This window comes from Psammomys obesus, unplaced genomic scaffold (assembly GCF_907164565.1).
Source record: "Psammomys obesus unplaced genomic scaffold, mPsaObe1.curated_primary_1811, whole genome shotgun sequence".
Lineage (NCBI taxonomy): Eukaryota > Metazoa > Chordata > Mammalia > Rodentia > Muridae > Psammomys > Psammomys obesus.
In genome coordinates this window covers 25,649,303-25,663,814 of record NW_026595981.1, presented here as the reverse complement: position 1 = coordinate 25,663,814, position 14,512 = coordinate 25,649,303, and the positions used below count along the sequence as shown (strand labels likewise).

General features: G+C 51.9%; 1 protein-coding gene across 2 annotated transcripts; it reads right to left on the bottom strand.

Annotated features, from left to right (window-relative positions):
* Window positions 1–962: 962 nt before the first annotated feature.
* Window positions 963–13,610, bottom strand: Cd300lg (CD300 molecule like family member g). Of its 2 annotated transcripts, XM_055620251.1 has the most exons (8): window positions 13,568–13,610; window positions 11,970–12,302; window positions 9,515–9,646; window positions 8,597–8,930; window positions 7,049–7,161; window positions 5,167–5,219; window positions 1,893–2,012; window positions 963–1,535 (listed from the first exon to the last, which is right to left on the bottom strand). In XM_055620251.1, the coding sequence occupies exons 1-8, from the start codon at window positions 13,608–13,610 to the stop codon at window positions 1,422–1,424; spliced, it is 1,242 nt and encodes a 413-aa protein (XP_055476226.1). In that variant the 3' UTR covers window positions 963–1,421. The 2 variants fall into 2 exon arrangements, with proteins under 2 accessions (XP_055476226.1, XP_055476227.1); XM_055620252.1 differs by lacking the exon at window positions 9,515–9,646 and having other exon boundaries at window positions 8,597–8,678.
* Between the last annotated feature and the right edge of the window lie 902 nt (window positions 13,611–14,512).

Below are 14,512 nucleotides of genomic sequence, written 5' to 3'. Positions count from 1 at the left end.
ACGAGGCAAATCGTAGTCAGCTGCTGTGGGCACTCTGAAGCCACATATCCCACCCCTGGGTTTAAAATAAAAACACATAATATTTCTGTTTTGTGTGTGTGTGTGTGTGGTGTTTTTAATTCTCCCAACAGCTAGCGACAGAGAACTGGTTTGGTAAACTGAGGCACACCCTTTTGCTGAAGTAGTACACAGCTGAGAAAGTTTATTGCTCGAGGTCTACAGAGCACAGAGGAGAGAAGAGCAGCGAGCTTGCGGCCCATAGTGGGATGGTCCCTCCCTAAGCAGCATCTGCACGCTTCGTGAAGGCGTGAAGGCGAAAGGAGGAAAACCCAACCCAGTGCCATCAGGGCTGTCAACAAGAGCTTGGTGAGGCTGTAGATGATCTTAAGAGCAGCACTGTTCTTTCGTTTTTCTCCCTACATTCCTACGCTTGAGATACTGAACACCTCTCTTCCCAACATTTTATTTTTCAAAACAAACCAGAAAGACGTGGGGGGGATAGTTGAGCTGGTCTGTCTTTCCCTCACCCAGCAGGCCTGGATTTAGCACTCTCCTCTGGTAACTGGAGTCTACTTTCTTCCCGTCCCCTCCCTTCCCTCCTGTTCTGGTTTCCTCCTCTTCCTCCTCCCCCAGCCTCCGGAGTCCTTGGAGGAGTAACCTCTTCTGCACAGGGATGATGCGGGGCCTCAGGGAAGGAGAGTGGAAAAGCCATTCCCCAGATGCCACCATCCCATACCTGACCAGGGAGGCATTCGGAAGCTCCTGCTGAGGCGACGGTGGCGTCATGATCAGAGCTCTAGGGAGCATATAGGGGTCCTCAGAGTGAAAGGGAGAAGGAAGGAAGGAAGGCTGTCTAGACTAGAAGGGGCTGCGGATCCCTCAGGCCCAAGAGTGGGAATCTCTGGGTCACTTGTCAGAGCTGTGACATCCAGGGCCCTGCCTGAGAGAGATGGTTTGGGTAGGTCCTGATGGGGATCTTTAATTCTGTTTAATTGTTTTCTGAAGGGCCAGGACACAGGTGTTTTATAGACACACACCTCCACAGCACCCGGCGCAGGAGAACTGGAGGGAGGAGAAGGTGGGATCTGCAGGGGGTGGGGGGCAGGACCGTTGCTGGGCACCCGTGTCCAGGGAACGTTCTGGAATGCGTACAAACTCAGTCCTCATCTACTGAGCCCTGCCAGGTCCCCGTGAAGGCCCACAGCCACACACTCTCTCTAGGGATTAAAATATGCTGGAGATGGCTGGAATTGTACCACCCTGGGCTCCGGGGTCCAGGCACACTTTTTCACCATCCTGGGGCATGCAAGAAGGGAGCCTGGAGGAAGTTGGAGAGAGCCATGGATTGGGAGCGAAGCCAGAGAATTCATGCAAACTCAGCCGTTCAGCTTCACAGTGCCTGGCCACGGGGCACTCTGCAGTTACACAGATATGAACCCGGACACGGCCAGTTCTTCTCCAGACATCTGCAGGGGAGGAGCTGCCGTCATGTCCTCCTCGGGGTCCAGGCAAGGTGATGCCTCTTCCTCTGTAGTCTGAAGAGATGACAGTGAGGTTGAGAAGCAGGGCCTGGTGGTGATGAGGTCTCCTCGCTAGCTTTCACAATGTCACCTGCAGGGGGCGCTGCAGAGCCTCTACAGCCCCATCTCACATGGTGCTGAGAGCTGTTTAAACTGATACCCAGTAAGCTACTAAAGAGTTTTCTGAGCAGGGAAAAGGAAAACGTGAAGTCTGGACTCTGGTGAAATGACCTGGGCTTTGGTAGGCGAGGTTAGATGTGGGGAGGTTAGCTTCTGGGGAAGAGGATGCTGGGGAAAGGCCCTCCCCGCCTTGTCCCCATTATCTCAGCGGTATCAGATGGCATGGGTTCCAGAGCCCTTCTGTCAACGCACCTGGCTGAGGTGCTGGGTCTCAGGGGACGATGCGGCAGAGGGCTTGGGCGTGCAGAGACACTCTGGGGGCGCTGCAAGGTTGATGATGGCATCTTCGGGCCTCCAGCTGTTTCCTGGTGGCTGTAAGAGAGGCTTGGTCAGAACTCAGAACCCCGTGTTCCTAGCAGCATAGACAGATAGTCTGGAGTCAAGCCCAGGGGAGCTAGGGAGGAAGGACAGGGTTCCAGGACCACATGGCCTCCTCCACTCGGGTGTTACCTTGGCAAGCTCAGGCAATCAGTTTCCTCCACTATAAAATGAGAATACATGGTCCCACCCAGGATCGTAATATCCAGAGAGCATTATTTTTAAAGACAGGACCTCCTTAATGTAACCCTGACTGTTGTAGACTTGCTATGTAGAATAGGCCGGCCTTGAACTCACAGAGATCCATGTACCTCCTGGATGTTGGTGTTAAAGGCATGTGTCACCATGCCTGGCTTTGTTTTCTGAGATAGGGCCTCGTGCCTCCTAGGGTGGCTTTGAACTTCTTATATAGCTGAGGATGACTTTGAACCTCTGATCCGGTCTCTGCTTCGGTGAGTGTTGGCATTACAGGTGTGCACTGCCACACCCAGTTTACACTGGCTTGCTTCCTTCGTGCCGCGTGTGAGCTACACCCCAGTCTCCAGGCAGCATCTCCCCACACAGTGAATAAGAACCTCAGGGACCGTTTGTTTTAATCGGGTTATTTCTTTGCTTGTGATCAGAAAGAACAAGCGGGCTGTCTGCCCTTTTTCATGGGCCTCAAAGATTCACCAAATACACACAACGCAGGAGACGTTTGGTCTGTGGCTACCCCATACTTAGGGACCAGGGTTGGCTCTTTTCCTGGAGTCTGCAGGACCAGCCTTGAGCAGTACTTCGGTGTGGGAGAGCTTAAGGCACAGGGCTCTAGGGGCTGAGGAGATGGTTCAGTTGTTAAGAGCACTGACTGCTCTTCCCGAGGTCCGGGTTCAATTCTCAGCAGCCACAAGGAAGCTCACAACTGTCTGTAACTCCAGTTCCAGGGGATCTGACAACCTCACACAGACATACATTCAGGCAAAACACCGATGCACATGAAATATACAGGTTATTTAAAGAGAGAGAGACTTGGATTCGGATAGTTTGGTTTAGTTCTTTTTTCTTAGGCTGGGTTACTGAGGGCGCAGAATTACCTTCTCTGAATCTTTGTTGCTATGTCTAGAAAACGGAGGAGAAAATCCTGCCCGCCCTGACAGAAAGAACGAAAGCGCAAGCCCTCATCACTCGGCATCACCCCTGCTCTGTCATGTGTACCCCAGGCTCCTCCTGAACAGCAATCCTCTTTCCTCGGCTTCCTGAGTGCTGGACGTCAAGTGTATGCCACCATCCATGCCCAGTTCCTTTGCACAGGACGAGGGTCCCCTTCCTTCTTGAATGTGTGCAAAGAAAATCCCTAGCCACTCCTATTCTTCCCCCAACCTCTGCTGAGGAGTGCAAAAAAAAAAAAGTCAAATTGGAAACGAATCAAGCAAACCACACATCCTCAGCTGGCTATGTTCTGGTGGCTGTGGCCTCTGACCTTTGAGGTACCCCTCTTCCCTCCTTTCACCTAAAGGGGCTGCTTCTCAGTGCCCTTCTGCTCCCTGCCCTGGGCTCTTTCTTGTCCCTTCCTCCCTCTGTAGAAGGATTTTAGGTGCCCCGGGTTGGAAGTAGTCCTGTCCAGAGCAGAAGGAGAGGAGGGAGCAGTGAGAGACCCCCCCCACCATGCTAAGCCCCAGCCCTCTCCTGATGAGCTCCACCCTGGGCCCTGAAGGTGGCTCCCACGGTCCTTCTGCCGCCATGACTTTTCCCTCACTCCCCTTAGCCACTTTTGGCCCTGTTGCACTTCCTGAGACAACAGCAGCTGCTTCCTAAACCAAGAAAGAGCCCTTTCCCACCTAGCCCTCCCCTGGGGGATCTGGCTGGAGTCTTTTGTCCTTACTGGCGCCAGGAAAAAAGACCTATGTTGGGGGTGGCGGGGAGAAGGGTAATAACTGGGTAGATCTGGGGAGGGCAGCAGTCCAGGCAAGGTGGGATTTTTGTTTCCTGAGTACAATCTGCAGTCTGCCCCCACAACCCGTGTGTGTTTCGGGGTACGGGACACTGGCCTGGGAAGTTCCTCTCTTCTTTCAGAGTTTAGGGATGGGTAGCCTTGGGCAGCCTGGTTCCCCAGAAAGATGGGCACAGGGATCTGTGTTCTTCCACACATACACCCTGGTTTCTTGCGGGGTGTGGGTGTTGCGGGATGTGGGTCCTTGAGCAGCTAAGGCAGCCTGGTCTCAGGACCACTGGAGGACCAGAAACAATGTTCTGAGAGATAAGAAGATAAGAATAGAGAAATCTGGGACTGGACAGATGGCTCAGTGGTTGAGAGTATTGCCCGAGCTGGGCTCGGTGGCACCCACTGTAATCCCAGCACTCACGGAAGCAGAGACAGGAGGACCACCATGAGTTTGATGCCAACCTGGTCTACAAACTGAGTCTAGGACAGCCAAAGCTACACAGGAAAACCCTGTCTCAAAAAAAAAAAAAAAAAAGTATTGGCTGTTCTTGCAGGGGACCTGGGTTTGGTTCCCAGCACCCACATGATGGCTCACAGTTGTCTGTGACTCCATTTCCTGAGCATCCAATACCCTCTTCCGGCCTTCATGGGCACCAGGCACAAACATGGTATGCAGACACACATGCAGGCCAAACACTCCTATACATGAAATAAAAAAACAAACAAACAAAAATCTTTAAAAAGAACTGCCACATCTGAGTGCTGCTTGTTGAGCGAGGACCAGACCTTCATACTCTCTGGGCCCCGGGTTCATTTGTCAAAGTCTTGTTTGAGAGGCTCTTGCACTTGGGTCCCTAGCCCCGGACCAGGTGAGCTGGGCTCAGAGTTTAGATAAACACCAAGCCCAGGCTCCTCAGGCCCCTCTTGAGCCAAGACTGATGTCCCCTGATGCTAAATGGAGTGGGAAGAAGGTCCCAAGAAGGTACCTCCTGGTGAAAGATGCCCATGTGGTTCTTTATGACCCCGCCTGATACCAGATAGGAGTCAGGGCTGATGATGGACACCCCTTAGGTAGCTCACACCCTAAAGCGATGCTCTCGAGACTCCCACAGATCCCTTCAAGGCTGGGAGAAAACTCTGCCTCTAGGTGGGCACAAAGACAGGCCCAGAGGTCTGACCTTGGTCCCAGATGGCTTGATTTCTGACTTTGGCTCCCTGGGTCCTTACCGAGGTTGGGAGGCACGCCTTCTCGTCCCGCTGTGTCTCTGTGGTCAGCCGAACTGAAAGAGACCCAGAAGGAGAACCCTGAGGCCGGGAAGAACTTAAAGCCCTTCCCAGAATGCACAGGCTCATTGCGCCGGTGTCTGAGAGCTACCCAGAGGCAGCTGGCAGGCCCTGAAGCAGGAAACCTTGTCTAGCTGCTAGCGTTTGAGATCTTCTGTGTGAACTAGAAAGTGAACGAGGAAACTGTAATTCACTTCTGAACTCTAACATGCACAGGGAACAGATACAGCTTGGATCTTGTGTCCCCTTGGAGGCTTGGTCTCCAGCTTGGCCCTGTGAAGAAGTGGTAAAACTTTGAGGAGGTAGGACCTAAGGGGTTTTTAGGCCTGTCTCCGAAGGGGGTTGTGAGACCCTGTCATCTTTTTCACTTCCTAGCCATGAGGTGAGCAGTTTTGCTCGCACTATGATATATCTTTTCAGAAGAAGGCCAAAGGAACGGCCAACCAACAGGAGTTGATAAACCATTTCTGTGTTGACTAGCCGAGAGATCCTGCCAGAGGGTTAATTTTCTTAAAACGCAGGTTCTGGATCTGAGACGCTGCATTTCTAACAGGTTACCAAAGGGGGCGCTGTTGTTCGCTGGGGAGGCACAATTCCAGAGGTAAGATGCTAGCTAAGCGGCTTCACTGAGGCTGTTGAGGCTGTTCTTGTCCTCTGTGTTCCCTCCTGACCTCCTATGAGGGGGCCTGGGGGTGAAGCTTAGACTTCTTCCTGGGAGTCATGGAGACTTCCTGGCTCTACTCTTTCCTAGGTTTGCAAACACAAGGCAAGCTGCATCACCATCCAGTTCCCTCCACTGTACGATGGGGTACCCCCCCCCCCCAGCACAAGTAAATGAAAAGGAGACACAGGCCTTCCCTGGCACCTGGTACACTTAGTGACATTACATCACTGTCCAGCACAGGAGCCAGGAGCCACACACGTTACCCAGCGCTGGAATGTGGTCCTTAAAATCACACCTAAGCTTCCAAAGGCCCAACATGAAAAGGATAAAAATAAAAAAGAAAGTTAGGGGATGATCATCAGATTTCGTTGAGGTTTTGACAGAGGGTCTGGCTGTATTGCTCAGGCTCCTCTCAAATTCCTGGACTCAACTCATCCTCCTGCCTCGGTCTGAGTAGCTGAGAGCATGGGCTCACGCTACAATGTCCAGCTGTCGCTGATGTTTTAATATTGGTTCCGTGTTGAACTGATCATCATGATTCAGGTATAGAGTTAAATGAACCCTATTAACTTTGCTAGCTCTTTTGCTCTGTCTGTCTATGTATGTATGTATGTATGTATGTATCTATCTATCTATCTATCTATCTATCTATCTATCTATCTATCTATCTATCTATCTACTTATTTAGACAGAGTCTCACATATCTCAGGCTAGCATTGAACTCACTATGTATCCTAGACTGGCCTGAAGCTCCTGACCCTCCTGCCTCCACCTTCCAAGCGCTGGGATTATAGGTGTATGCTTCCATCCTGGCTCTTAGCTTTCATGTTAGAAAACTCCCACTTGGCCTGTTCTTCTCAGTGCTGCCTGTCTCACAGCTAAGTTGTTTTTTTGTTTGTTTGTTTGGTTGGTTGGTTTCATTTTTCAAGACAGGGTTTCTCCGTGTAGCCCCGGCTGTTTTGGAGCTCGCTCGTAGACCAGGCTGGCCTCGAACTCACAGAGATCTGCCTGCTTTTCCCTCTCCAGTGCTAGGGATTAAAGGGGCGCACTACTGTGCCCAGCAAACAGCAAGGTTGTCGGCCCACTGAGGCCCGCATGTCTTCCCAAGGTTGCTGACGCAGCACAGGTGTGCGTGAGCCTCCCATCTCCTCCATCACTTACCGTTCTTTCTCCACCGGAGCATGTGGCTGCCAAAGGCAATCAGACCCGCAGCCAGCAGAAGGGACAAGAGCACCAGGACTGGGGCCATCGTGCGGGCCGTCAGGATGGACCCACTGGAAGAGAGATGGGAAGACCCTGGTGGCTGATTGTCATCAAATCAGCATAAGCCAAGAAAGCCAGCTCCTGGCCTGAAATCTAATTCAACCAGGCTAAGCCTGCCAGGCTACTCAGACCCCGAATCCAGGCTTCCTGGCTTTGAACCCTGGTTTTGACACTGCACAGACAGGTGACTGAACCTTCCAGACCACCTCCTATAAAGCAGAGCTGTGAGGAGCAGACATGTGGGGATGTTTAGGATACTTAGACCAAAGCCAGGTGAGCTTACTCTTGACTGTTATCCTTGAATTTGGGAAGCGGAGGCAGGAAGATATGGAGTTTAAGGTCGCCCTTGGTTACAGAGAGAGCTGGACCCTAGCCTGGGCTACACGAGAGATCTTAGCTCAAACTAAAGACTCCTCCCACTAAAAATAAATCCCAGGACAAGAAGTAGTACAGTTCCTAGCTACATTTGTTGCTAAATTTATACAAGTCACTAAGCAGAAATGGTCCCGTGCTATGCTGGGAAAAGTGGGGTGCTAGGATTGAGCCTGGGACCTCGTAAGTGCCGACACTCTACTATCGAACTTTATCCCTAGTCTTCTTTTAACTTAAAAAAAATAGTTATTATTAGTAGTGTTAGTATTGAGGGTATGATTGGGGGAGAGAGAGTGCACCATGGGACGCAAGCTGGGGTTAGAGAGCAACTTTTCGGGGTCAGTTCTTTCCTCCTTCCTGGGGAATCGAACTCAGATGGTTTTCAGGCTTGCACGCCAAGTGCTTTACTGAACGAGCCACCTTGCCAGCCCTGCATTTTATTTTTAGACAAGGTCTCACGAAGTTACCCAGCCTGGCCTTGAACTTGTGATCTTCCTACCCCAGCCTTCCAAGTAGCTGGAATGACAGGCAGGCCTGCATCTGGCAAAAAAATGGGGGAGTCTCACTGGCCCGTGGGTGGGTGTCACTAGCACTGGTAGCAAAATGCTCTGCTTCTGGGTCCAGTCAGGTTCCTTGTCTCCCAAGGGGATCAGAAGGCACCGGGGGCCAGTGTTTGAGAGCCCATCAGGGTGTGCTCTGCCTGGGGTACAAAAGACCCCAGCCCTACAGGACAGTTTCAACCTGCTAACAGTGACCTGCTAATCAGGCACTGGAAGAAAGTAGAGCCCCAGAACCCTTTGCTGCAGGCTCGGAGCCATCAGTGTAAAGAAAGAAGTTGTTGAGGGCTTTCATATTTTCCTGTAGTACAGGGCTCATGGCGAATTAAACAGGCAAACCTGTGAGCTGGGGTGGCTTGAGGAGAGAGGGGGACCAAGGTGGACCCTTCACCTCAGACGGCCCCGTGTGCCCAGGGCAGCAGGGCTGCTGGCTCCTAAATCTCTCCGAGCCACGGGCTGTGGCTACAACAAGAGCCCGGAAGGAAGAGAGTAGAGTCTCAGGATCCCCTGGACTCACCTGGACTTGGAGACGCTGCTGGCTTCAGCCATGGAGTCCTTGGGTGTGGTGAGGGGCAGCCAGATGACTGGGCGGGAGCTCCCTGCATGGGGAGAGGTCGCTGTGTGAGGAGAGCTCCCTGCATATGGAGAGGTTCCTGGGGGAACCTGGGAGGTTCCTGCAGCCTGGGCTGGGGTCGCTGTGTGAGGAGAGCTCTCAGCATATGGAGAGGTTCCTGGGGGAACCTGGGAGGTTCCTGCAGACCGGACTGGGGCCGCCTCGGTGAATACAGGGGTCTGGACCCCTGTCTTCCCCTGTTGGGCTGTGACGACTGTCGGGTGGAGATCAGGAGAAGCTACAAGTCCAAAAGCAATGCTTCAGCACCTCCCCTGACCCTTGAGGCCCACCCAGGCCAACCCTTGAACATGAACCTTCCCAATCTCTCAGGACACCCTCAACTTAATCAAGGAGGCAAGCAGAGGCCTAGGTGAGGCCCTTTTGAGCAACAAGACCCGGGCCAGGCACATCTATGCATAATTTGTTTTTCTTTGAGAGAAACAAGACCCTGTTCTACACCGCTCTGTAGACACGCCTTCCTGGCCCTCCCCTCAGGGTCACCTTCTCTCTGACCAAAGAGCAAGTTCATTATTGTGCTCAGCACAGGCCTTCCGAACCCTATACTCAGCAAGACCTGACCTCCTTCAGCTGCCAAAGACTGGGCAGAGAAAGGTGGCAAAGATGAATCCTGAGGTCAGGGCCAATGTCTGGCTTGCCCCAGATCCTGGAGGAAGAGCTTTGGGCTCCGCTGTAGACATTTTCCATTTGACCCTGAGTCGGTGCCAAGCTCCTCTGAGGCATTCTGGCTTCCGGGAGGATCTGAATGGCCCTTACTGTATGTTATCTGAAATGGGGAAGGGATGGAGAAAGCCATTGACTCACTCAGTTCTGGGAGCTGAGTCTGCCAGGCTTTTGCCTTGGGCTGCGGGCTCCTTGTAGCTGTAAGAAGCTGGAAGGATGGGGTGGGGGAGGAAGGACAGCAGGTACCCGAGGGGATGGGACTGTCCCTTTCTCCTAGAGAAAAAGGAGAGGTTGCTCTCAGGGGAGGCAGACATCACCACAGGGGGGCAGCTTCCCCTCATCCTCAGCAGAGCTGACCAGAAGCCATAACTGGCACATCCCAACAGTTTCCAGGTCTTCCCAATCTGCTGTCCCCACCGATCCTCTCACTGGATCATTCTGTGTCCCCTGCCCCAGCCTGCTCCCTTCATGCCACCCTTTGCACAGACACCTGTATTTCTGAGACACACCTTGGATCCTATCAGCTCTTACTTGGGAGCCGTAGGTGAGCTAAAATGCTTGGGAGCAGCCTCGAGCCAAAATGCTTACTTGGTGTGTCTCTCAAGGCCTTCGAAACTCAAACTTCAAGTCTTGTGAGAGCTACCTCTCTCCCGATGTGGAACTTTGATCTCACTGTGGAACCCACTGACCCACGCAGATGTTCAGGGTCAGCCTTTCTACCGCTGTGCCTTTGCCACATTGTTTCTCTGTGAAGCCATTCTCTTACATCTCTGCCGAAAGCCACTCCACCTCCATCATCAGCTCAAAAGTTAAGCTCCAGTAATATGGAGGAACTCATCTTTCCCCTTTGTGTACCCCAACATCTCGTGGTTGCCTCCAGGGAAGCAAGTGTGCATTGCAACCGGACTATGACTTTATGGGGGTCCCCTACTGGGCTGGGATTTCTCAAGGGCCAGCGTCCCCAAGTCTTTTCTGACCACACCCAGCCAGGACATTCCAGGCTTGCTCTCCATTCTCCATTCTAATACTGTGCCATGCACTTGTGCTATTTTCTAAGCAGCTGACAAAAATTCTTCTGTATATGAAGAGCAGCTTTGACCTTTGTGTTTCTAAGTCACTATCCATTGCCCAGGGCCCCCGGGAGATGAGGGATAAAGGAAGTGAGAGTGGGTGTGTGCTCAGCCTAGTTTGGCCCTGGAGGCACTTAGTCCACTCTGGCCTGTTAACATCTTAGGAAATCTGGGAGCTGGCTGTTAAGTGATTGGCAGGTAGAAACTAGCTTTACGGGAATTTTGCTGCCATAGAAACTTAGACACATCATAGACCAGTGTCCCCAGTGACTGTGGCGCAGCCACCGACGCAGCCGTATAGACTGTCATCAGAAGCCAACCAGAGGACGGGAAGGCACAGAGCACACAGGGAGAGGTGACTAAGAGCTGAGGGCAAGGACCAGACACCAGAGACTCTCAAAGCTAGAGAACACTAGTCTGGGTATGCTGGTACAAGACCTTAGTCCCAGCACCCAGGAGGCAGAGACAGGTAGAGCTCTGTGAGTTCTAGGCCAGCCAGGGTTATAGAGTGAGACACCATCTCAAAAGTAAAATAAAAAAATAAAATGAAATAAAAACAGCACTAAAAACAAATAAACACAAAAGGATGCCTGTGCACCGATAAGAACTGGAGGAGATGGAGGACCTTTCAGACAATGGAGGCCACTCCTCAGTGCTGCTTTAGGACTGCAGCATTAGGGACGGCACCTGGGGGTCTCACCCACACCAGGTGAATGCTCAGCCCCCGAGCCACACCCCTCCGTCTCAGCAACCAGGCTCTGTCACTGCTGCTGTTGTTCAGCTAATTTATTTATTCCCCCAAATTGTCATGGAGACCCACAGGTGACCGGGAATGGGTTCTGAGGACAGACCTGGCTCCTGGGCCTGTCTTTTGATCAGAGATAAAGGTGGCAGCTCTCTGGGTTTGTCTACCTTAGGCCAGTCGCTGAGGGCCTTGGTGTCTCTGTGCCCCATCTGTGGTACGGAGATCTGCCTAGCTCTCACTCACCCGAGACTGGGCTGTCCATAAATCTAAATCTCCCCCCCCCCTCCCGGCTTCCTTCCACTAGGCTCCCCAGATACGGAAGGTGCAGACACCGTCAGCATGGTGAGGTCAGTGCATGGTTAGGGGACACTGCGGGCGGAGCCATGGTTGGCCTAGTCCCAGGAGGCCGTGGGAATATTTGTGACACAGGGAATGTTCAGCTCCTTCCTTGTCCCATGAGATGGTCATTCTGTTCGCATCCCATGGCAGTCGCCCCCAACACATCTAGGCTAAGGGTGAAGGGACCGGTAGGCTCCATTTTACTCTATGAGGTCCTAATGGGAAGACTCGCCAGAGCAAAGGCACAGCGAGGCTACCTAAGTTGTCCCCAGTGCTCAGCAGGTGTCCCTACTGACTGTCCGAGTCCTGGAGAGGCCTGGGGAGGTTGGTACCAAGACTGTGCCCCCCTTCTGTAATGGGGAAACCAAATCCATGGTCCGTATGTCCTTGCCCATCCCTTGTGTCCTCTGTATTTTCTCATACCCAGCTGGGCACTTGTTACCTGGGAAGACGATGAGGGAGACCTCAAAAGACTCGTCGAAGCCCAGTCTGTCAATCCCGCACCAGTACTTCCCCTCATCCTTCAGGGTAAGGTCCCGCATGGTCACGGTCATCGAGAGCTCTCTGGGGCTGTCTCTGATAGACATCCTGCCCCGGGTCACCCTCTGGTCCTGATTGGTGTAGACAATGTCGGAGCAGCGGGACACCACGATGCCGCCCTGCCGGCACCAATATTTCCTGTGTCTCTCCACTGTCTTCTCATAGGTACACTGCAGGGACACGGTGTCACCTTCAAATCCACTGATCTGCCTTGGGCCCTTCAGGGCTTCATAACCTGAAAATACAGCACGAACGGAGATGGGATTCCCGAGGGTTTCCAAGTCCCAGGCCAAAGAGCAGGAGTCTCCATTTCACCAGGAGGAAGGGAGATCTTTTCTGTTTTAAAGGTTCCCCTTAAAACAAGCTTTCCCTAGACCCCATTAATCGAAAAAGGGTAGAGCAGGTGCCCTAGATTGGGAGTATGAGTCCCAGCATTGGCATTCAGTAGCTTTGTGACCTTGGGCAAGTTGCTTAGCACATCTGAGTGTTGTTTTTTTTTTTTTTTCTCTCTCTCTCTATGCGTTACTATAGACGATGATAACTTTTTCCTTCATTGCATTTGAGAGACACGGGCCAGGCTGGCCAGATAGCCCAATGGATAGGGGTGCTTGCTGCTAAGCCTGATGACCTGAGTGTGCAGCAGCATTTCTGTACCAATGCATGCCCGTATGTTCAAACACACATGTAACAAATAAATGTGGCAAGAAACTTAAGGAAAAAAAACACAGTAGGAGTTAATTTTACATATCACTAAGGGAAAGCCAAACAAACACGGCCAATGGAGCAACGGGCATCGGCTAAAAGATGCGTCCTCATTAGCCCTGCCCGACGGGGCACTCTTGGGATCCCAGCTACTTGGGATCAGAGCAAGTTCAAGGCCAGTGTGTATGAAGAAAAAAAAGAAAAAGAAAGAAAGAAAGAAAGAGGGCTTAGCCATAGAGCACTCTTGTAGCTCTGGGTCCCATCCATCCTCCAAGCATTGCAGACAAGAAAGAAAAGATAAAAATTACAAGTGTAAAGAAAACTTTCCTGAGAATGCACTAAACATTGCATATATGTGTGTGTGTGTACATACACATACTATATACATACATGCATACATAACACACACACACACCAATAATAAATCAAAATTAAAAATAAGGCAAGGGGGAAAAAAGGCAAAAAAGAAAAGCAAACTTAGCAGGAGTCCAATAAAGTCAGTTAACGGGGTGAGCGGGTCACAGAGGCTCAGCTCCTTTGTATCTGCAGAGCCAGGGAAAGCCAGGGAGGGAGCCCCCGGGTCTGAGCTCAAAAACAGCAAGTGTGGGGCCTGGCTGAGGATGGGCTGGCTGGGGTGAAATGTGGATGCATCTCCCCTCCCCACCCCTCCCACTCCCACACCTCCAACCCCAACTCCTCCACTCGTGGAGGAGGGAAAGAGCAACTACAGACCGCAAGAGCAAGCTTGGGCCTGCCCCTCTACGCCCCTCCACCCCTACCACCTCTGTCTCCACTCACCTGGGAGCATCAGACAGCCCCAGAGCAGGACCAGAGGCCGCATGGTGGGTGCCGGACACTGCGGGAGCAGACAGATGTCTGAGTTCCTCCAGGCCACACGGGGTGGGGGTCGGGGCTTCCTGCAGAAGCGCCCAGGCTGGAACCAGGAAGGGAGAGGAGGGGAGGGGAGGGGGACCGGGTCACCCCGCCCAGCCCAGCCCCGGAGGCGCCTCTGCTTTTCCCTTTACCAGGCGCTCCAGTGAGCCTCCTGCTACCCAGGTAGCACAGCCTGCAGACCCACACAAACTCCAGCCCCTGCTTAGACTTCATCGGTGATCTCCTGGTGCATTTCAAGGGTCTCAGACTTTGCCTGGGAAAAACGTGCATCTTGGGCCTTTAGGAACCTCTGATATATTGTTTTTCTTTCTATTGAGAATTTCCAAAGGAGCCAGTGCCCGGTGGCGCATGCCTGTAATCCTGCACTTGGGGAGGCAGAGGCAGGGGAATCTCTGCAGGTTCGAGGCCAGCCTGGTCTACAAAGCGAGTCCACGACGGCCAAAGCTACACAGAGAAACCTTGTTTCGAAAAAGCTAAAGCTAAAACAAAACAAAGTAATAATAATAATAATAATAATAATAATAATAATAATAATAATAATATTAGTAATTCCCAAAGTTACACAGAACCTACCACTGTTACTATGAGAATCACAAACCCTGCTGGCTATGGTGGTGCCTGGTGGTAGGATTTACTGAAGGAGGCAGAGGCAGGAAGATCACGAGTTCAAGGCCAGCCAGGTCTACACATTAAAAAAAAAAAAAAAACATTAACCCTGGAGCAATCAGTTATTGCTGATGTATCCAAATACCTAACTATTTGGAAAGTTATTAGTTTTTTAGCCCCTATATCTGAGTTTTAAAGCACTAAATATGGAAGCATATTTGTTGACTAGTATATCCCTGAGAA